This window comes from Seriola aureovittata, chromosome 4 (genome assembly GCF_021018895.1).
Source record: "Seriola aureovittata isolate HTS-2021-v1 ecotype China chromosome 4, ASM2101889v1, whole genome shotgun sequence".
Taxonomy (NCBI): Eukaryota; Metazoa; Chordata; class Actinopteri; order Carangiformes; family Carangidae; genus Seriola; species Seriola aureovittata.
In genome coordinates this window covers 8,156,603-8,180,034 of record NC_079367.1, presented here as the reverse complement: position 1 = coordinate 8,180,034, position 23,432 = coordinate 8,156,603, and the positions used below count along the sequence as shown (strand labels likewise).

The following is a 23,432-nucleotide window of genomic DNA, read 5'->3' as shown; positions in this document are numbered from 1 at the left end:
ATTGGTGCTTTCATCCAAGTTTATCTGCAGTCCCTCGTTGATTTACTGATCACAGAGGGGTTTGATTTTGGATGGAGGAGAGGGAAATGATGTATAATTTACAGCAGTGGACGGATGAGTGAATGTCATCAAAGAAGACGATATTTGAAGTCTGACCTCTCCAGGCGACTCGGGTCACAGGACAGGGGGTGCATTCCTGGCTTGCTGTTGGTCAGTGCCTCCCAGATGGTCACCTAGACACAAAGAGGAGGCCGCACAGGAAGTCAGAGAGCGAGCACAGGAAGTGGAGAGACAGAAGCATAGAAAGACAGAGAAATGGGGAGGCATGTAAAATGAGAGCATCCCCTCTACCTACAGGCCTTTTCCTGTTAATGTGTGCTAAAGCCCCTCTCCGTCACACACAGCTCAGAGACAGCCAGTGGGCTTGATTGTGAGTTAGGGGCTGACTGAATGGAAACTAGATTGTGCCTGGCTCTGGCTCTTCAGCACACAACGACTGATACTGCTATTAACATTGATGAGAGATATTTTAAAAAACAAGGTTAACATTCCTACACTGTTATCATAAAGTAAATAGTAATTTTAAAGGTTTTGTATGATTTCACAACAAAGTGAGCATATTTTATATGGCTACTATTTTCAACAGTATATAATATGTTTTTAGTTTTATTTCCTGACCCAGGCTGGATTTACAACTGGGCAAAGAAGGCAACTGCCCAAGGGCCCCAGCCCAGACCCTCAATAGCTCTAAATGCCCAGGTGTTGTTTGTGTGACAGTAACTTTGTGATAGTCTGATTAATTACAAATTTGTTTGTTATTCCATTAAAGTATTATAGCACGTCTCATACTCTAATGTGAATAACTTCAATATCTTTCCAGTGTAGAATTATTGGCTGGTTTCTTGGCCAAGCAGACATTTTTGCCATGGGGCCCCCAAGTGGGTTAATCTGGCCCTGTTCCTACCTTCTGTCTGGCCCCAACTTTTATTTCAGCACACTGTGATAATCTAGTTTGAGAAACTTGAAGTTCAGTTATTATTAGAGTTATTAGTTTTATTGTCATGAGAGTCAAACTAAGCAATAACAGAAAGGCAACCATTTTAATGCAAGAAATGACTAAAATCACAAAATCCTTCTAATATAATGGATCATTCCTTATTGTCTTTCAAAGAAAACTGAGTATTTAAGAATCGTTAAATATTGGGAGAGGCTAAAAAACCACAAAAAAAAATAATGATCAAAATTAAAAGAGACTTTTAGCATCATCAAAAACTCTGGAAAATGCTCCCAAACTCCCAAAACAAAGTAAGATACAGTAAATCTTTCTGCACAACTTCTCAAAATAAACACATTTGCAAGGACCAACATCTGTCTGAATTACCATAATACGTACAACCAGACATTAAAAAACTGTCTCTGTTTAAACTGAACAGGCGGGTCAACAGATTAAAGAAAAGTGGACATCCTAGTACTTTTTTGTGGACTTTAAGTGCTTTCTGTCTCATTGGCAAGAAGAAAGTTCAGCGATACGCTACTAAACATGAAGGACAGTACTGAGGAAGAGGAAGGGGAAAGACGAGCTACTAAGAGCTTAAAAAAAAACGTGTACACCATTGAGCCCTAAGAGAGTGTCTACAACATGTGTTCACATGACCAATTCTACTCTGACCCAGCATGGCTTCTTACCTGTACCTAACCACTCACTCCTCATGCATTAACCTAACCAATCCAACTAGCGAAGCAAACGATCGTTAGCCAATCAGAGGCAGGGTAGGGCGGGTCATGTCAACTCTATGGTCAGGTTCCTAAATTTACATCCGGTTGCTGTAGCATTGATAGCTAGTCGAAGGATAAAATCACAGTGGAGGAAAAGCGTATTGCAGTTTTTTATTTTTGCCAAACCACCAGCTAAAGAAAACACAGATGAAGTCGTTTTCGTTTGGTTGTAAGTTTTCCTCGGAGACAGAGACTGCCCCCGCCGGCACCCGTCGGAGTATGCGTTTGCACCGCCACCTCTGAGGACCCTGCTGCTAACAGGTGTCAACAGGCTGGGACTGACTTGGCGGCATTTGAGGAGCCTCTCCAGCCACCCAACTTCAATTTTCCGGCCAGACGTTTTGGGACAGAAACCTTCAGTCGTGCATTTAGCAATAACTTGGTTTGCCAAATGGAAATGGCTTCATGGCGGAGTGTGGTCAGGTTGTGTGTTTTGCTTGCGTGAAGAGGCAGCAGAGGGTAAACTCACATCTCCCTGATGCATGTCCAACCTGACATTTTGAACTCATTGGACATCCATGCCTTTATGAGAAACTTTCCACCAACACCAAGGCCACATTTGGATTAACTACTGGAGCACATTGTCTGCAGCTCAAGGTAAGTTATGTGGTTTAAGCTGCCGCCGAGCAGTTTAATATTCAGCTGTCAAATACTTTTAACATCACGCTGATAAACTTTGTTGAAAAAATTTTCGTATTTGGATATGTTCTTGTGTGCCATGAGCAATGGGCTTTTGGGCATGTGTATTGCAATGTTATGGCATTATTGTGAGCTATTATTGTGCAATAGCAATACTGAGTCCTTTTCTATAGACCTGGCTGTTGTTGTTGTTATTGCTCCTGCTTTTTTTGGTGTGTGTGTAGTAGTATTGTTGTAGGCCTGTGTTGTATTTGTATGGGTTGTATGGGTTGAGGTAAAATGCTCCTCCTCAAGCTCTAGCTGTAATGTAACCTTGTGCAGTAAACATTCAATGTCAGCAGGATGGTCCTTTAACACCTGTCCTGGTGCAGAATTAGAGCTGTAAATAAAGGTGTTGGCACCTTTTTCATCCCTGTTTGAAGCAGCAGTACTACAGTTCAGGACAGCAGTGTGCTGGACATGACTGTACAAACTATGACACAAATCCTGAGCTGCAACCTTGCCTCTGTCTCCTCTACATTCTTCTCCTGTATCCAAGCTAAGAAAAATCAGAGGATGTTCTCTGACCTGTCTCACTGGGCCTATTTATATTTCTCTTTCTGTACCTTTGGAACAAGACCAAGGACTATCAGGACCAAGATCTCTGGGATTTCAAAACAGCACGTATCCACAGGCAGTGTTGAATAGGCATTGTTGGGTCTGGGCTCCACACATCACAGGCAATTTATTCCACTTATTGATTTTGCTTCAGTATTGATTGTTTTTATTTTGAAACTGGTCGTTTTTTCCTGCTTCACTGTGTCTGTCTGGTCTTGCTTGACTTATTGGTAAATTTGTTGCTGTAATTTTTACTGGGTATAAGGACAATATTGTGCACCTCGGGTGATATGGCAACATGACTTTGTGAATCTTGAATCCTGAAAACCTCAAGTAAAACTTTTCCAATCTGTACTGATTTAACACTTTACAAGGAGTCACATATGAGCATATATTCATGTACAAGTGCAAGAGCTATAATATTCAACACAATCAAAGATGAGATAATTGACTGTTGCCAACAGCGTTTGTCCAATCATACCTTAGCAACCATACCTGGGCCTGGCCCGTCAAGTACTGGATTCCTCCACATGGAGACGTACTTGGAGCGATACTCAACATTTAAACCTGCAATAACTGCAGACCATCTGCTGAATGTAAGTAATAGCCATCCTCTTTTAGCTCTGTTTTTTAAACACCTGACTTTTTAGCTGCTAAATGCTTTGTGTTCACCAGCAAGTCTCTAACCGAGCAAGTCATGTACAGTGGGTTTATCAGAACCTATTTTCTGAGAACAGCTGTCTGCTGTGGCTGAAAATGATGCCACGAGAAATAAGAAGTCTGCTGCCTGTGTCTAAAATCAATGGCCAAATATTCCAAAAATTACTATAAACTTTTAGTGGTAGTCTTATTTCTGCCAACATCATCATTGAATCATCATCATGCAAGAATGGACAGCTTGACACACATAATAATAATAATAATAATAACTAAAGTAGGTGGGGCTTAGCACACACAAGATGATCTCTCAGGAGTCTAGAGTCAGCCCACCTGATCATATTCGGAGCCGGCCTCCAGCAGACTCTGCTGTATGGCGAACTGCAGCAGATCCTCCTCCTCCTCCCTCATGCTGTCTCTCTGTTTGCCACCTAGCATGGTGTATCCAGGCGGGGGCTCAAACACACATGGGGGAATCTCTCCGGCTCGACACGACACTACAGCACACAGGGGAAAGGCAAAGGGCAAGAGACAGGGGAAGGACTGTTATCTAACAGTAAAGGAGACTACACCAGACTGAAGGAGAAGTACGGAGAAGGAAAAAGGAAAGAGCAACTCCTGAGTGAAAGAGAAATCCAGACTAAAACAAGCTGTGATGGGTTTTCCCTCCACACTATTGTGGGCGTGATATATCCACTACTCAGCTGTGTATATAACCCAATGTAGGAACACTTCTTTAAGATAACAAGAGGTTCCTTCACAATAAATTATTTCTCTCCTCCGCACGGCTGCATATTTAAAAATGGCTGTTGGGATATTGATCAAGTGATAGGATGATGAAAGTAAGTCATTATATTACACACAACACAAAGAACATAACCTTGCATTCGAAGCCAGTGATAAACACTGCTCTTAACTCTATCAAGCGGCTGTAAACTCTGCTTGTTATCTGAAGTATGACCCAGGTTATGCAGTAAATGTTAGTGATAATTTATAGGCTACAAGAGCTTGTTGAAAAAAAGAACAACAAAGGATAAAGTTCTACAGCTGAGACAAATCATCAGCTGAAGAAGAAGATACAAGAAAGATGACACTGTAGTACAACAGGAAACTCTGGCGTGTACGGGTGTGTGCTCTCACTGGTGGAGCTGGAGCTGGAGACACTGGAGGAGTCACTGCCTGGAGACGGCGTGTCTGTCCTTGGGGCGTCTCTCTGTCCGTCCCCCTCCACCCCGACTTCGTTGTCAGCACGGCCACCTGTCCCCTCCTCACAGCCGTTCAGGTTGCTGAAGGTGATCCTAGCATTTAGGATGTGGTAGAGAGGGATCTCTGCAGAGGGTGGAGAGAACGACATTTATTATTGCAGTTATCTGTTAACTGTGTCTTTGTATGAGTCTCATCATCCATTTAATGATGCATGTCCTTACTTGTTTCAATTCTCTTAGTGTTAGTGATCAAATTTGCCATCTTTTCTGTTCATTTCTTTCCATCCATCACTGTATCTACTCATTAACTTCCCATCATCCCTTTCATTTAACCAGCCATCATTTTAACCTCCCTCCCTTCATCCTTCCATCTATATCACTCTGAGCGCTCACCGATCTTGACAGGGAAACCAGGCGGCAAGCGCAGAGTGATGAAGTCACGCAGCTTGGCGAACAGGGCATTCGAGATCGCCATGAGATCGATGATAGGCACCACTTGTTCTGCCAGGGACAGAGGATGGGACTCACACAACCACAACTTGGCTTTAAACCTGGAAATCAACACACACACACACACACACACACACACACACACACACACACAGTCTGTGAACACACTGATAAGCTGGCCAGTAACATAGGAAGAGTTTGTTGATGAATATTGCCAAATACAATTCTCACTTAAGTATAATTGAAGCAATTTATGCCCTCATTCAAGCAATTAGTTTTGGCCAGAGCAACACAAAGACATTGATTACATCAGCTAACAAAGTCTGTCCACAAGCCGCTGAGTCGTGTTCAAATTGAGCCCAATCAATGCTTATATTTTAACTTGTCGATAATGAACACAGGATTGAGAGGCAGCTCTGCAACTCTAAAGACTTCATCCTCATGATGCTCTGTCACTTTTTATTAAGTGCCAAAGAACAATGAAACTGGCTACAGAAAATGACAGACAGGCCGATATTCAGTTAGAGGAACATGGGGCAGATGACTAGAGGGCAAGTTGGCAGGTGGAAGAGAGAGACTTGTTGGCTTCATCCATGAGACTCGGTCTGACAACGTGATTAATGGGCATGACACTAAAAAACAATAAAACCAGCTATATTACAAAAGATTGCATTTTTATATTTATCCAGGGACTCCACTAGAGTAGCTTTTGTATGATTCACACTTCCAAAAAAAATCCTTATTTGTCTCATGCTGCCTGTTATGTAGCCCCTCAGTTGAGCTGGTCTCTTTACGGCCCCCCCTCCCTAAAGGCCACCTTCTGGACACCTGCCGAGCTGCAGCACCCAGAGCTGGTGAGCACCACTTTATCTTCTTAGTGGTGTGGAGGCTCTTGAATCAAACTGCAACTAAAGCAAACTAATTAATTAAACTAAAACCAACTAGCATAACATAATTGATTGGAAAAAGCATATTCTCAAATCCATCCATACATGTTCGAACCTGTGATCCGGAATATCAACATTTGCAGAGATATTACAGCAGGACGTCTCTGTTCGGTAAATATTAGGCCCATCACTTACTTGTTGTGTGACAAAACAATGGATTTAGTTTTTCAATCACAAGCCATATATAATATATAATTTCTGCATATGCTCCTGTTAATAGTTACACATATGGGAAAAGCATCTGCTGTCAGGAAATATCAAGCTAATGTTGCTAGCAAAATGTATAGTAAATCTGTATTTTTGGTTATTTGTATCCTGAAGTACATTAAATGCCTACAGTACCACTCAAGTAGAGTGTTTTGGGAGAATGAGCTGATTCCCTAATAAAGAAATAGTTTTTGTAGTGTAGTGTTCACAGCAGACTGATGTCTGAACTTTTTTTCTCACAGGGATTCTTTTTAAATCCATTTGCCTCGTTATTGGAAACTTTGGCCAGGTTTAAGATCGAGATCTGACACTGCAACATTATATATATGACAGGAAATCATTGACGGTCCTCAATGTAGTGAAGTCCCTCTTTGATTTCACATTTTCACACATTTTTTGACATTTCCTCTCAGTCTCTAAGGGACACTGCAGGATTCCTTAATTTTAATTTGTTGTTTTGTTTCTTTTATCGTGAAGTAAAGATGATTTGTCATGAGTCATCAAGCCGGAGCTGTGTGATAGACTGTAGAGACAGACTGTCTCTAATCGTCTGTCTCCTCCGGTTTTGGAAAAATTCCACTCCTGAAATGTGTGACGATGTGTCTGTGTGTTTGTTTATTGCCCACTTTCACTGTCTTTCACCTCAGGAGCTTAGTGGTCAGCTGTCATGGACGGCTGATTTTACACTGCCTGTATGTGTGTGTGTCTATTCTGTGTCCATCAGTTTGTCAGCTCTGGCACTTGGCGGTGAGTTTGGGGGGCGACTTCATTGTATGCATGGCTGCCTGTCTGTTTTCCTGTCAGCCTGTGTCACCTCTGGGTCTTGGTGGTGAGCTGGCACGGGTGGCCGATGTCCCTCTGAGTCGATGACAAACCGGGGTTGAAGTATTCCTCAGCCGTCAGTGCTGAGGGGTTGGTCACCGCAGGACTTGACATCTGGGTCACCAGGGCCTGCAGATAGTAAATAATGAATAAAATGAATTGAAATATTCCTGATACAAGCACACTCTCACAAAGACAGTAAGGCTTTAACTCATTCGTAATAAAATAAAAAGGACTGTTAATCAATACCAGTGACTTAAAGACTACTTTACAAAGTGCAAAGATTTCTGGCTTTTAAAGCTCTCTTTGTTATTCTCTGCTATGTAACAAAAAACTCGACACCCACTGGGGTTTCAAGGCCTTCCTATTACCTCCTGACATTTTCAACCACTCAGAGAAAGAGAAAGATTTCCTCTCCAGCACAAAATTGAGAGCAAATGACAAAGCTTTCTTTTACGCCAGTGTTTTACATCATTACTGTAGATGCATCTCTTGGGTTACTGTGCTAATTAGTCCCTCACTTGTCAACTGTTGAGCGTGACTTTAATAAATCTGTCAAAGTGGGCACCTCACCATTAGAGGGAGACGAAATTGTTCTTCTGGCTGCAGATAATCATAGTCAAATGCCACTTTAAATTTTAGAGTTTGGCAAAATTGAAACCAAACTACATTACAGCTTTACACATGCACAAAATATCTGCAGAGCAAACATCAAACTGCAAAAAGCTTCTGCTGAGTGAACAGAAGTCTGGAGGGAGAAGACAGAGGCACAGAGAGTTGAAAAGAGCAGAGACAACAATGGGGGGGGGGGACAAGTAAAAATACAGAATACAAAAAGAGGAGTAGGAGGGAGGTATGAGTCATCAATGCTCTCCAGCAGAAACAAATTAAAAAACATAATCAATATTTGAGAGCAGACTGGAGCCGTTGAGTGATTGTTTTACTCTGCAGGCATGCTCTCCTGTTGACACAGTTGACTTAGCAGCCGGGGATCATACACTCACTGTCCAGCTAAAGAGGGGAGGCAGGGGTTACGATGTTAATAATTAAGATGATAATTCACTCACGAGGGCAATTGTTACGGTGCTGATTGTGATTACTATTATCACTACGATGGCTATTCACAGGGTGATTATAATGATGTCTGCAAATACCTCTCCAGCCCACTTGTAATGCCAGCAGCAAAACATGTAAAATATATATGTACTACTGTTTTCAGGTGAAAACCTCCTTCCTCCAAAATCTCAAAAACATCTCGGGAAGCCAGGAAAAACAGATTAACTACATGTTGATTCCTAATTTATCAGATCAGTTTTTAAGTGGTTTTATGACATTTTCTCAACCCACTGAAACATTTAATCTCTTTCATTTAAACACAATAGGCCGTGTGAAAATCAGCAAAATTGTGTTGACATCTGAATTAACTTCTGACTCACCCCGTTGTTAGGACCCATGTGTTGCTCTGCAATACCGAGGAAGTTCTGCAGTGGAGTCTTCCCACCTGCTCAGAGACACACAATAGTGATGAGTTGGACTGAGAGGACACAGTTACACAATCACAATGTCTCAGTCCCGTTTGTACGACTTTTCCAAAGCCTCAGGTTTACGAACACTTAAGATGACCTGGAAAGCTGGTGCCCATTCATCATTCATTTATCTCCACCACAACTGTCTGCTGTCATTTTGTCCAAGATAACTTATGGCATTTTATTCAAGCTTTTGTGTTGTGGTCTTATGATGTGCTTAGAAACTGAGTTGAAATGAGCAAAGCCATGTTGTAATAAACTGAAATGAGTCAAAGTGACATGGAATATGATTTTATGTGAATAAACCTAAAAATTACAATTTTAAAAAACATTATAAATACACAGTAAAACCATTTCCTGTTATACATTTCATTGTACAACTCCCAACACCCTCTTTCTACAACTAAACTCAAATTGCAATCTACAGTGTCTGACTGTGCACAATATTAAAAAGCTGAATGTAGGAAAACTGCAAGTTAATGTCCCAGGCTGCAGATGTTTATAGAAACCAGAAATCTAAACAAGCAACAGCTATGTGATGATAATATAAGTTCTGAAAATGACAGATGCTTGGAGTCTTTCCTACCCTAAACTTTTTTTGAAATAGCAAATTTTCTTTTTTGGATTCTGGAGTCCCTGAAAACTTCCCTATACAATGTAATATCAAATTAAAAGAAACATCTTTAGGTACAATTTATAAAGAGTTTAACATGTAAAACTTGGCTTATCTGCTTCATCAGGACAGTCTTGATGTACTTTGATCAGTCTTGATTGACAGTGACCAAAAAATCCATGAACTATCACTAGATAAATGTCATTGATTCCTTAGGGGTGACAGCACAATTTTCCAACCTTTCCCAGTGAGGAGAGCACAGATAAAAAAATGAAATTTGTCATGGGAAACAATCAAAACTGTGTTTACTTTAGCCAAAAATAACATGGTCATATAGGATCCCATCATTCACAGTAAGAAGCTGACTGAGAACATAAGATTCCAGTCTCTTTAAAAGCACCCACAATAAAGGTATACACTAGAGCGTGTGGGAATACCAACAGCCGCTGCTCATTTAGATATGACAGATGTGAGTAGCTTATTAGTATGTATCTTGTATTCTCAGACAGTACTGGTGCTGTGGCTGTCCTCACTAACTAGAAACTGAGTGCTAAAAGCAATGCAAAGGTCCATCAATTATTGTTAATGTCAGCGGTGTAGTAGAGTGGTTTATAAGTGGCTACATTTTGACCTTTGGACAGCCGATCTGCTGTTTGACTCAAGTCTGTCTTATACATACATATGTATATGTATGTATATATGTATGTATGTATGTATGTATGTATATATGTATATATGTATGTATGTATATATATATATATATATATAAGTAGCACAAGGGAAGGGCAACAGGAGTGAGTGACTCATTCAAGAATCAGCAGTGCTTCCAAGAACACCTCACTCCTGCATATTAACAGAGAGCAGATGGGGATTGTGACCTGGGAGAGAGGGGCTCTCAGAGGAGCGTGTGATGGTTGATCCTGCCTGACAGTGACAATTCAGGGAGGGAAGCCTGCTAATCCTGTTTGATTTATGATCTGAACCAGAAAATGAGACAGATCCACCGAGTGAACATTACAGGCTGTTAGCCGGAGCCTCAGGGTGAGCTCATTGGGCTCAGGTGAGAAGGATTACTCATCAGTGACTCTTTCATCAGACATGTCGCAGCACTTAGGCTGGAAGTTACAGCAGCACAGCTGTGATAATGGAGGAATTCAGCTGTTGGAGCTGTGATGCGAGTGCACATTAAGATCATCCTAATGGCCTACGAGGTGACAATGTCTAAAGCTCACTTGGCGGTCAAGTACAGAATCTTAAACTTAAGCTACTAACCTTTTGTCTTGTTCTTGTTCTGGTCTGACAGATGGTCAGTTCTGGTCCTGGTGATGAGCTCCACGTTGGATGCTGCATACACCTGAAAGACAAGGAGGCCATTCACTCTTGTGCTCTGTTGACATTGGCTTTACTTCCTTTTTAACAACCTTTTTTTTCCTTTTGAATATCATTTGTTTCCTTCTGGTGTGATTAAAACCTAATATGCAGAAAATGTACAGTATGTTATCCTACATAGTGAAGTTACTCAATTAGTCCCCAGAAAGGTCAAACTCCATGCTAGAACCCCATGTTCTTATCAGCAAACTGCTATAACACTCAGAAATCCCTATATACTTATTTAGGATTTGGAAGGGGTTGCGTTTTATAGCGAGAATTGTAAAAACCAATCACAGACATAGAGCTAATGAAAATCCATTGTACCGAACCATGTTTTACAACAAGGTTAGTCGGGGTCTACATGTCGCCAAAACAATTAGGAAAAGTCATGAAGCATCAAAGTGAAACAACAATGTTGAGACTATTTTTAAGGTATTAAAGAGGACACAGGGTCAGGAACACAAAAGAGACATTAGGACTAGAGAATGATGGTGGCAAAGAGGAAATAAAGTTCCCAAAAATTAATGAGTTGAAACCAAGAATTGTGTGTACCATTATACCCCTAGCTCCAAGTCTGCAGGACAGAGGTCAACTTCTTCAAGTTACAGTCCACAGCACAACACTGGAATTCCTCACTAGTGACCATAAAAAGAAAATACTGATTAAAAATTGAGCAGGATGCTGACTCTGAGTTTACGCTGGACGACAGATGAGGGAAAGGAAGAAGTAAAAAGCGTCTGTCCGGGAGGGGAGACGCTCAACAGGAGTTGCCTGTTTACGTTTGTGACTCTAAATCAATGATGCAGAAAATAGATGCTTTTCAGGCAAAAGTATTTTACTGCAGAGCCTGTCTGAAGTGCTTTTAAACCACTAGTGACAGATGGTCCTCGGTGTCTTACACTTGTCTCCCATCGATCCCTCCAGGGGGTCAAGAAAACAAATGGGGTCAAGGTAATGCAAGTGCCTATGACAGATAGACTCCTTTTTTTTTAACTTGATTTGAGAAGCCACCTGGTGTTGTATCTGCTGATGAATATTTCTCCTCTGAGGGTAAAGATTTTGTGCTTAATTGTTGTATTTAAAGAAAAATCAAATTAAAATGACAGGTTCCTGAGATCCATCTGCCATTATTTTAAAATGAAGAAGGTTATGTCCTCGATTGTCTAAAGCAGTGGTTTTAAAATAACTTTGGGAATGATTCATTCTGGAAATTAAACTCTTCAAGTGAAGTGGACTTTCAGGAAATATCAAATTGAGCTCTGACAGTGGTGGTTTCTCTGGACAGTGTGAGAGATCAGCGAGCTGTCTGAGCAGCCTGTTCTCTACCTTGGCTTCATATCCATTCACTGTTTCAGTCTTCTCACTTCTCCAACCCAGGATACCCGTCTTATTCCTGCAACACAGATTCAGCACATCTCGGATCAGTTCTCTGTTCTCTGTTCTAGACTCTGCTCCAGTCAGCATAATGCTTTCAATCACAGTTGGTGTAGATTACTGGCCTAAGAGAAAATCATAAACACAGCACACTGGAGAGTAAAATCAACGATCTCCCCTTACATTGCAAGTCACAGGCTCTGGTTTTTCTCTTTAATATACAGCCTGAAAACAGTGCAGCCACTGTCTTTGTTGTTTGTCAGTGAAGATCAGCTGTTCGGTTTGCAATTAGGGATTCTGCCGAGAAGTTAGTGAAGCGTATCCCATCTTCATGTTCTGTTCACATCACTGAACTCCTTCTGGACCAAACAACAGAAAGTGAGATCTAGAGAGTGTTTTCCTCCCTCATTTTAGCCCTTATATTTTTGAACTAATAATATTTTTTCAATTTTGGGAGAAAGCCATGTTAGTGGCATGGCTCTAGGTATGATGCCATTTGGATGGATGGTCCACCACTTTGGTCCAGACTTAATTATCTCAACAAGTATTAGGTGGATTGTCATGAAATCTTTTACAGGCAATCATGTCCTCCTTGAGATGGTTTGTACTAACGGGTAATCCTCTGACTTTTCATCTCACACCACCATAGGGTAAAAAATTTAAATCTGTCCAATACTTTGTTTTATAACCAAACACTAGTTAGAGGAAACTTCTTGATTTAATCATCCCAGGTGGGTGTAGAAATGTGCCCACATACAGCCTCACAGAGCCGCTAGCATGGTTGTGGACCCTCTTGTCCTCCACTTAATCCAATGTCACATTATGTTATTATTATTATGCTCAGTTACTGAGGGCTCAGTAAACTTTCAACTTGTTAATTCAACCCTAAAACAGCAAAACTGCAGTGCTGTAGTTTTTGTGCATGGCTGCATAAAGACGTATTAACTCCAGAGGTGGATGTCCTGTCTTGGGTGCTTGACAAAGTGGTTTGCTCGAAAGCATCATAAATAGATTATTGGCATGTAGAGAGGAGTGCTGACCAAGGAAAATGCACAGAGGTGACACTGAGGTACAAGTTTGACAGGGAGAAGATTAGCCAACCCCCACCCCACTCCTCCATTCGCCACCTCTCCTTCCTCTCTTCACTGAGTTGTTCTCCTCGCCTTCTTACCCACTCATTTTTTATCTGTTACTATTCACTTCCAGTCTCTGCATCTCTATCTATCACTGGGTCACTTCGAGGTCTATTTTCCTCCCCTTTCTCCTCCTGCCTCCAAAACCACTGACTCCCTTTATTTTAGCTTACTTATATTGCTTCCTCCCCCATACTCCTTGTGTCCCATTCATCTTTCTCTCCTTGTTTCTCTCTGCGTCTCATCTCACTCCCTCATCCCTTTTCCTCCAAACCTCTTCCTCCATCCTATTTGTTTTATTGCCCTTTCGTCCTCCTCTTTGACATTTTCTTGCCTCCATCTCTCTCTGTTGAAAATATCCCTTGTTCTGTCATGCCTCTCTCTTCCTCTCTGTCACATCAGTCTTATCTCACCACCTGACCAGAATGAGATGAGTTTTGTCCTGTATGCCCTTGCTTAGGCCATCTCTCTTCCCTTTTCACCTCATTTACATCTCTGCATTAAAGTCACTTTATGTAAAACTGAGATATACAACTGAACCCATAGCATATTAAACAGCTCTTAAATTGACTGCACACGAGTCACCTGCTCATCCCATTTACTTTTGCTGCTTTTCTCCAGTCTTTTCCTCGTCAGCTTGTATGTTGTCTGCCTCTTTCATGTCTTTTCGTTCTGCTATCTGCCTCTCCATCTCCATGTTCACTGGTGCATTGTACTTGCACTGGGGAGTTGAGTTTTTGTGAAGTGGTCTGAGTGTGATTCACAGCCTGAAACTAATTTGTCACTACCTCCACATCATGCTAATTTGTGACACTGGGACAGTGCTATTCTCTTTTCAACAGACAAAAAGAAAAGTATAAATGGGAAAGAGTTTAGAGCTTATATGTCTAATTATTCTCTAGTCTCTGGCCCAGTGTTAAAAAGACCCCCCCCCAAAAAGAAAAAATGGCTAAATGCTAAACTTTAGCAACAATAGACAACATGAGCTACCAGTCATACAAGAATAAATATACCTGTTTGTAAATGAGCAATCGTGTGTTCTGAATTCAACTTTTCATTTGTAACTAGAAGACTTTTTTTTTTCCAAAATCTTTGTAGTTTCTCTTCTCATTACAGGGACATTCCCTCAGCTTGGCTCTGTTGTAGTAATATCAGTAACATGATCTCATAATTAGTTCAACATGAGTTTTTGTCTTCTCCACTTTCCCCTCTACTGCTGCTTCTGTTAGTGTTTTCCTGCAGTTTGTGAATTGCATTTTGACAGCCAATAGAGAACGTGGCTGCACTTGTTCCACTCAGTTGTGGCCATGTGAGAGAGGGACAGAAATTCAACAGTAACAACACAAGAGTTATTTTCTCCACTCAGTTAAAAAAAACAAGCCAGCACGAACAGCAGAACATGTCCTGTGGCTGAATTTTATCACTTTTGCAGTGAAGCTAGTGCTGGTGGAGAAAATTATATTTATCCATGATTGTTAAACATGATGAAACAAAATGGTGAGACTAGAAAGAAGCCCCACAGATGCTCTTTGATGAAGATTTTATGCTTCATTTTCATCGCATCAGAGATTGACACATTACATCATCTCAGCTGGCGCAATTATTCACAAAAATAAGAAAAAAGTGTTTAGAAGAAACGTTACTGTAACTTCATATGCTGTACATCAGTATTGTGTCTGACCTCTCAAAGGCAATGTTGCGGGTGTCCAGCTGAGTGGTCACCACAGGGGCAGACAGCCTGGCTGCTACCTGCTCGTCGCTGGGCTGCGTCGCCCCCAGAAGACCCAAACTGGCAGCATTGCTGCTGCAGGCGCCCCCATTCCCCCGGCCAGGTGAAAGCGCGGTGAGAGATGAGACGCACAGGGTCTCACAGTACACCAGCTGCCTGTCGTGGTCCACCTCCATCACTTCTGCGCTGGAGTCTGCGAGGCAAGAGGGTGACAGACACGAAGAGAAAAATGAAGGCAGTGTCAGTGAGCAAGAAAGAGGCAGATTAGAAAATTGAGTGGGAAAGTACATCACTACACACATATCCAGGAGGCTGGAAGACACAAACAAGAAAAAGTACTTGTAATGAAAAATCAAAAGAGATGATGATTGATGTCAAGAGACTGCAGATGCTGCAGATGGACTAAGAAAAGGACAGAAGTGGGGATATTATGCAGAAACTCAAAAAAGCCCAAGGAAAGGTCAGAAGAGGAGAAATAATTTAAAGTGGCGAGCAAGAGAAATATAAAAATAAAAGAAGAACTGGGTGAAATATTGCAGAGAGGAGACAATAGAGAGTCAACTGGTTGGAAAGAGCTGTGTTTTCAGGCTAGACAGGGTGAGAGAGAGAGAGGATCATCCTGGAAAGTAAAATCACACCTGCACTAGTTTTTTTGACTGTTTGCTCCATATCACATTTACTTCAAATGAAGCCTGTGTGACTGATAAATACAAGACAGTATTTCTTAAACTCCTTGTTCAACTTGGACCTGTGAAATCACATGAGCACCCAGAAGAGACAGTGTTGTCTTGCTGATTCTGGCACCTCAACACCTATTTATGTACAAGGTTATAACACCAGAATACTAACTGCAACATTGCTGTTGTAGACTATTTACACCCTATGATCCTCCTGCCCAGTGATTCATTATTAACTATATCTATATCACACCCAAGATATCACATTTTTTGGTGTTGAAAGGGAGTCAGTGTCATTGTGTGGATAGAAAACCAAGGAGACAGCGAGGAAGAGGAGGAAAGGAAACATACATATTGCTTTCTTGCCGAGAGTTTGTTGAGAAGGTTGATACTGCTCTCATGACTGTTCTTTAAGCTACCACCACCAGCATGTTAGCTTAACTGAGTAATAACACCAGGTAATGATTTTACAAGGAGTTATGTGTACAAATACAAAATAGAAGTGCTTTAGAACTAAATGTATCTCATACACACACACACACATTCACACAGAGTGAGGCTCGAGTGTGACCTCTGACCTTGTCCCCTGAAAATGAAGCTCCGGTTTCCTCTCTGCCAGGTCATCTGTTCAAAGCCCATCAGGGTGGTGTCAACACGGAGACATTGACCACTCTTCCAAACTCTGTAGGTGTCGCTGGGGCAGATACGAGACACCAGGGGCACTAAGGGCAAACACAGATGTACTTTGAATCAATCTTTGCCATTACTAATGGATATGTACATGATTAAAATCTGCAGTTCTTTGTGTTTTCATTTTGCATCGGCACTTGTTGGGCTCAGTAGTCCATTACATCCATTCTGACAGGTGAATTTCAGCGGCTATATGTAACAACAGTAGTTTATGAATAGACATACCAGTGTTTCCTCTACATTCATTTAGCAGTGGCGGCCCGCCACTGCTAAATCATAGCCGCCACGCCTTCAAATTTCTTTTATTTATTTATTTATTTTTTATATTTTTTTTTTATTGTCGCAAATGCACCACCGCCACATCTCTCCACCTTCACAGCCTGCGTGATGATGAGCGCAACAGCGGCGGGAGGGGAGGGGAGGGAGGGAGTGGGGTGGTTGGGGGATCCTATTGGAGTTAATTACTCGCGAGAGCGCGGCCTTGAAAGTGACATCACGTCAGGCACCAGGTGAGAGTCAGAGAAGTGTAGTCGTGAGGAATAAGGCAGCGAATTACCGGAGAAAAGGTAGACTTATTAGCCAACTCAGTGATGCTAACTTTGGTAAACTAATTGATAGCATTAAGCTAATATCTACACGTCATTATGTATTAAATGCTGACTGCATTTTCAGATGAGCTTGTTCAGATACTTCTCTAAGAAGAGAAAGACAACAGATGAAGAAGACGCTAGTCAGGTAGCATCATAAGCCTTTTACTGACTCGTAAATGATGATGGTTAGGTAAAAAATAGTATTTTAATGTTCACACTTGTAATCAGATGTGATGTCAGTGTAAATTATAGAACGCTGTTAGCGTTACGTTACTCACACTTTTAATGTAATCTTATTAGACAAGTAACATTAGACAGGGAGGAGTTGTTAAACAAAGTGGAGGAGAGCAGAGCACAGCAGCGGAGAGATGAGCCTGGGTGCAAACTTTGCCACTGACTCTTACCCCCCCCCCCCCCCCCCCCCCCGATAGCATGCCCCCACTGCTGAAAAAAATCCTAGAGGAAACACTGCATACTGTACAATTTCTCATGATTCCACTAAAGAGGCTCATACTGAAAATACAGCACAGTCACTTGAGGTTTTGCAAAGTACTTTGGATGAAATGCCATTTACATTCTGCTGAGCAGGAAGTGTGTGAGCTTCAGTGTCCAGTACAACAGGAAGAAACAGGCTCTTCAGCCCAAGAGGGAGAAAATAACATGATTAGTTCTGACTGGTCAGCACTGGACTGTTTTACTGACTGTAATGAGACAAGGGCGAGACTCACCCCAGCTGGTAAACTCCCATTTCATCTCCACGTAGAAGTCCTGGGCCTGGACAGACAGCAGAGAAGGAGAGGGATAGGAAGAGAAATTAGAAGGTAACGGGCACAGATAAAGAGGAAGACAGAGAAACAGAGTTGGGGAGATAAAGAGTGATAAATGAAAATATGGATAGACAGAGAGAGGAAAAGGAAAAGAGTGAGAGTAAAGAGAAAAGAGTGAACAAGTGCGGGGATGCTGCTTCATTGTCTGTGCCAAAGATGGAGGAACTGGCACAGAGAAGTATTTGTGTGTGTGTGTGTGTGTGTGTGTGTGTGTGTGTGTGTGTGTGGGGGGGGGGGGGGGGGGGGGGGTAGTTTTAATAATAGAACTGATGGATGGAGGGATGGAGAGGAGAGTGATGTGGGTGAGAACAGCAGCAGATGAGGAACATTGTGATGTGCTAGATGTTTGTGTACATGTGTGCTCGAGTGCGAGTATTCATTGTCATTTTCAAAGTGTGAGGGTGTTGTGTCTACCATGTGAGTATGCTAGTGTGTGTGTATGTGTGTGTTTGATTTTGTGTGTGTGCGAATCAGGAAGCCAGCTGGAGCACATGCACAGGAAGACAGAGTCTGTGAAGGCAGTTCTCTGCATCTTTCCTGCCTTTCTCTGCAGCTCTATTGCTGCAGCAGGTTCAATATGATCTACTGCACCTCCACACTTTCCTCTCAGGATTATAACCTGTTTTCAGTCTCTCCAGTCTGAGATTCTCCATTACTGCTATTGTGGCTTTAAGGACGGCACTCCTTACCCCTTTAGGGGCTAGTGATGACTCAGATTACCCAGTTTTGCAACATGGAGACATTTGAGTCTATTTCCTTTGCCAAATAGTAAACAAAGTTATTCATACCTTCAAACAAAGCTAAGAATATTTTACCCTAAAACAAAAATAAATATTAAAAAGATTCATCTACATTTCAAATGAATGCATCTCTGCTCAGAGGTCTCTTTGATATGCTTTTGTAGTTTGTGCATGTTTGTGTTTTGTTCCATGTGTGTAATCTTCATGTATGCCTGTTTGTGCCCATACGTGTGTGTGTGTGTGTGTGTGTGTGTGTGTGTGTGTGTGTGTGTGTGTGTGTGTGTGTGTGTGTGTGTGTGTGTGTGTGTGTGTGTGTGTGTGTGTGTGGTCATGGGAGGGTATCTTTTTCCATATGTGCATCAAAGTGTTGTACGTGTGTTTGTGTGAAATCCCACTTGGCGCAGCCGCTCCAGCAGGACGGGGATGCCCGCCAGTCTCTTGGCAGTTCTCTGGTAGTCACGGTAACGAAGCACGAGACGCACCAACTCCGGATCTCTGGTGCTCACTGCCTCCTGAAGAACTGAAAGACAGAGAGAGAGAGAGAAAAAAGGAGAGTAAAACAGAGCCAATCACTCAGGCCTCATCTAAAATTTATGCACTTGAGCAATTTAAGGGGGCCGTGAGAATTGAAGAGAAACTGAAGTAGGCCAACGGAAAATCTGGTACGACCAATTACTGCAGCTTGCCTGTCATTCATCAGACCGCCACTTTGCTGTTAATCTTACAGGCTGCTCTACGCTTGGACAATTATACATCAATTTCCTTTCTTTTTCTTTATTAGCAAACATGTGAGTCAGGGTAGACACACACACTTACACACACACATACATATAGGTCTTTCTTTTCTTGTGAGGACACTTATTGATATAAAGCATTTCCATACCCCTTACCTCTAACCTAATCCTAATTCTTACCCTAACACTAAAACTGAGTCTTAACCATCTAACAAGCTTTTGAGGATATGAGGATCGGCCAAAATATGCTCACAACGATTCGAACTGAAATTTGTCCACATAACTACAAAAAGACATGTGCATATATACTCACACATGACATAATGATATTCTGCAACAACAGACTGAAAAGACAAATATTTCACTCTTAATTTATTCAATCCATAAAAAGCCTTACTTGCCATGTTACACAATTAAATAGTGAGGGACAACAAAAACCTATGATTGAAGGTGAGACATCGGACTCCAGTAATGGGTGTTATACCAGCCAATATAATTTCAAGGTTAAAAAAATAATTGATTTCATGCTCAGTCTCTCATAGCCAGACCTAACTCCACACCACACTGCAAAGTGCCAGCACAGACATGTCTGGCAGACGCCACCTTCCTTCTGCAAAAGAGCTGGTGAAGAGAAACATCATGAGTGTTTTTTTTTTCAGAATCACTAAGAGGCCAAAACTGTGCTAACCATCAATGCCCATGTCAAATAGAGCCAGCGGGAAACACATCACTGAGGACTGTTTTGCAAATATAGTGTATGATGTATCGTACATTATATATTATCATAGACTTCTTATTGTGACCAAGGGGGCCACTTACAAAAACTGCAGCATTTTCAGGTCATTTGTGATTGGGTTTTTTTCACTGGGTTACTGCAAATGATAGGCAATGCTGGGCAATTTAAACTTTCTGCTCTGCAAACATGCAAGACCAGAATACAATTTCTTTTTACTTTGAACAATAAATTAAAACACATCACAGAACAGACCAAGGAGGATTACTGAGTGAGTGTGAAGCCCTACAGAGTCTGGTACACACACAGGTACAGGTAACATTTTAACATCAATAAATGATAACACTGTACAATAAATGAGCACTAATTCCAAAAGACCTGTAGTTACCAATGGAAAGACAAAGGAACATATCAGAAACTAGTTAATTAGAAGCCACTTACTACTTATTAGCTCCTGATTTGTTTCTTGGTAACAGATTAAGATTTTGTTATTATGATTTTAGAATTTGAAAAAAAAAAAAAAAACGTGGTACCCATTTAAGACAAACACTTAGCATAAGAATGACAATATTTTGGTCTGCACTGTGGGAAATGTATTTCTGTGTGGAGAATGAACTAGTGTTCACATTTATCTGCATAAATCCATAACATTTTTATCCCCCAAAAGAGGTAGAAGAGTTCATGGGAAATGTGGTCATAATATTAACCACTAGTGTGAGACAGAATCTACTATTCCTCTCCACCGTGGTCTAATTGTTTACTCTAATTATACCACAATATCATCTTTGACAATATATTATTATATTATTGCATAAAATGTATGAACATGAATCCCCTTTATTTTGAAGCACATTGCAAACCCCCAACACACAGTTTAATAATGGGTTCTGTATACTGTGCATTATGGATGCTACCACAACTGTACTAACTTTCTACACACACACACACACACACACACACACACACACACACTCGCACAGACTCACCGGTCCATCCATTGCGGTTCTCCTTGCTAACGTCAGCTCCATGCTGCAGCAGGACCCTGGTGCATTCCAGGTGGCCCAGTGTGACAGCCAGGTGGAGAGGAGTCCGACCACGAGGGTCCAGAGGCTCGAGATCAGTCTGCATTGAAGCAGCGGAGACAGAGGGAAAGAAAAGTCGTAGGGAGGGGAGAGTATGAGGGAAAGGACACAGGAGCAGACAGAGAGAAATGAAGGAGGAGGAGAGGAAACTGGGGTTAATTGTGTGTCATTGTAGCGCTCTCCTTGCTGAGACTTAGAGGGAGGGAGAAGCAGAAAAATATAATAGGAACACAAGTGCGACGATGACGACAGAGAGACGGAAAGCGAGACGGTGACAGGTGCTAATTGATCTGTCACCACTCCAACATGGCTGGGTGCTGCACTCCTGCATCCCACTTATTTTCTGGGTTGGGTGAAGTGGGTTTAGCGAAACACAGGCAGCACTATCTGCTCTTTTAACCTGGTCTCAGGGAATTTTATGTAGCCTTCTATCTGCTATTCTTTAAAACTCAGTCTGAATCCTAGCAGAAAAATGTTCCTCTTCTGAACATGTGTAACTGTGAATAACATTGCTGAACAGAAAGCATATTTAATGCTTGAGTCTTCGCATCAGCTTTCAGCTCTCCTCTGTATTCAGCATGTCAACAAGATCTCATTTGTCAGCCATATTACATTACTGTTAATCTTTCATATCAATCATACCATTACTGTGATGCACCAAATTAAAAGGAATTATTGCGGTCGGCTTTTAAAATCCTCTCAGACGTACCAAAAGATATTTGGTAGGCAGCTACAGATAATTTTAGATGCTCAGAATACTAACTCATTGATGTCTGTGGCTTTTGGTGCATCTTTGAAACAACCAGATAATTGGAAAAAAGAGTGTGTTATTAGGCCATTCTAAGCGATGTTTTTGCAAAGTGCATGTGTGTGAAATTTTAAGCCCAGCAACATCTTTTCATTTTCAAGTCAAGAGAGTTGTTCATTGGAGAAACACTTATTTGCCATCTTGACAAGTGCCCAGTGAGTTGACGTCTGTAAGCTAGCCATGTAGTAACCATGAGTTAGCAGGTCATTAGCTTAGCATAAAGACTGGAATCGAAGTGACAGCTATAGCCTGGCTCTGTGCAAAATTTGAAAAATAGACATACCAGCATCTCTAAAGCTTCATGTGTTGGCCAGGCGTTGTGACTTTGCAAAGTAATTCCAGCATGTAGCTTCCCATAAAAAGCCTCACAAGTATTAATTTTTACACATTTGTTATTGTATGGATTTAATGAACAAGACATAATATATTTATTACTGAGCTTTCGAGGGCCATTCTTATCTTTTTCACTCTGCTTCCAGTCTTAAATGCTAAGCTAATCTTTGGTTGTAGCTTCATCTTTAGCGTACAGAGATGAAAGTAGTATCAATCTTCATCATCTTTAATTCTTGGCACAAAAGCATTGTATTCAGTCACAATGAGTACAAGAATGTATTACTATCTTGTAGGCAATATGTCTAGGGAATTTTCCATTTCAGACATGTGAGCCAAACACTAAACTAAGGTTGGAAAGTGCTGGTCTATTGCAGGTCTTCACATGTATTTATAGGTGCGCTAGTCCAAGCGTGTTGGAAAAAAAATGACTGGATGAGTCACTCGTTATTGGCACCCTCTGCCACCCATTCTGCAGTTTCATTAGACACAGTAACATGTCATAATTGATCAGCAAGACTCCTACAATCCAACAAGTGTTACTGTGTCAAACAGCAACAGTGCCCATGTTACATACAATCTGTTTATTACTACATGAACTGTGGTGCTGGTACAGCTAATGAGATGTCATGTCTCGGCACAAATCACTTGACTTAATCAACTACTCGTTGTATTGCTCTGCATGAAACTGCCCATCCCTCTCTCTGTCTATTCCCCAGGCTGTTCTATGCACCACTATTTTGTTACCTCTCTCTGCAGTGTGCTCCCTCGAAATCAGCAACTTTTACAACACTGATCTCAGATCTGCCATCCAATTAAACAGAGCTGCTGACAGCCACCATTATCCAGCGTGTAGGCTGATCCAAGGTCAGTTCTGTCAATCCGTTGTGGGCTTGAATTCTAATTAAGGATTACTCTCTGAGATAAGTGGCATGACTTAGAATCAGCACTTTAATGAAGACCTTAAGGAAGCTGTGGGAAATGCTTTCTAGGAAAATTAATGAGATCATTTTGAGTTGGGTTTTTTAATGTATTTTATATCACTATTAACAATATATCAGAAATACTGTATAGCTGAGCAAATGAATACAAGGGGAAGGTCTGAGCACTTACTGATCCACATAAATCCTTAAATCAAAGCAGTGGAAAGGGAGGAAATTTATTGAAGATTAATT

The 23,432-nt window shown here is 41.4% G+C and overlaps 1 protein-coding gene across 2 annotated transcripts in view; it reads right to left on the bottom strand.

Moving 5' to 3' along the window:
• The window catches only part of ankrd13b (ankyrin repeat domain 13B), a 41,944-nt gene that overhangs the window by 4,147 nt on the left and 14,365 nt on the right, over nt 1-23,432 (bottom strand). For both annotated transcript variants that reach the window (XM_056375037.1, XM_056375036.1), the window contains 13 exons: nt 21,024-21,159; nt 18,966-19,090; nt 17,732-17,777; nt 16,302-16,445; nt 14,999-15,239; nt 12,137-12,203; nt 10,712-10,793; nt 8,737-8,801; nt 7,293-7,429; nt 5,268-5,425; nt 4,810-4,998; nt 4,003-4,166; nt 157-233 (listed from right to left, as the gene is read on the bottom strand). In XM_056375037.1, the coding sequence (XP_056231012.1) occupies nt 157-233; nt 4,003-4,166; nt 4,810-4,998; nt 5,268-5,425; nt 7,293-7,429; nt 8,737-8,801; nt 10,712-10,793; nt 12,137-12,203; nt 14,999-15,239; nt 16,302-16,445; nt 17,732-17,777; nt 18,966-19,090; nt 21,024-21,159 (1,631 nt within the window). The remainder of the gene's footprint in view (nt 1-156; nt 234-4,002; nt 4,167-4,809; nt 4,999-5,267; nt 5,426-7,292; nt 7,430-8,736; nt 8,802-10,711; nt 10,794-12,136; nt 12,204-14,998; nt 15,240-16,301; nt 16,446-17,731; nt 17,778-18,965; nt 19,091-21,023; nt 21,160-23,432) is intronic.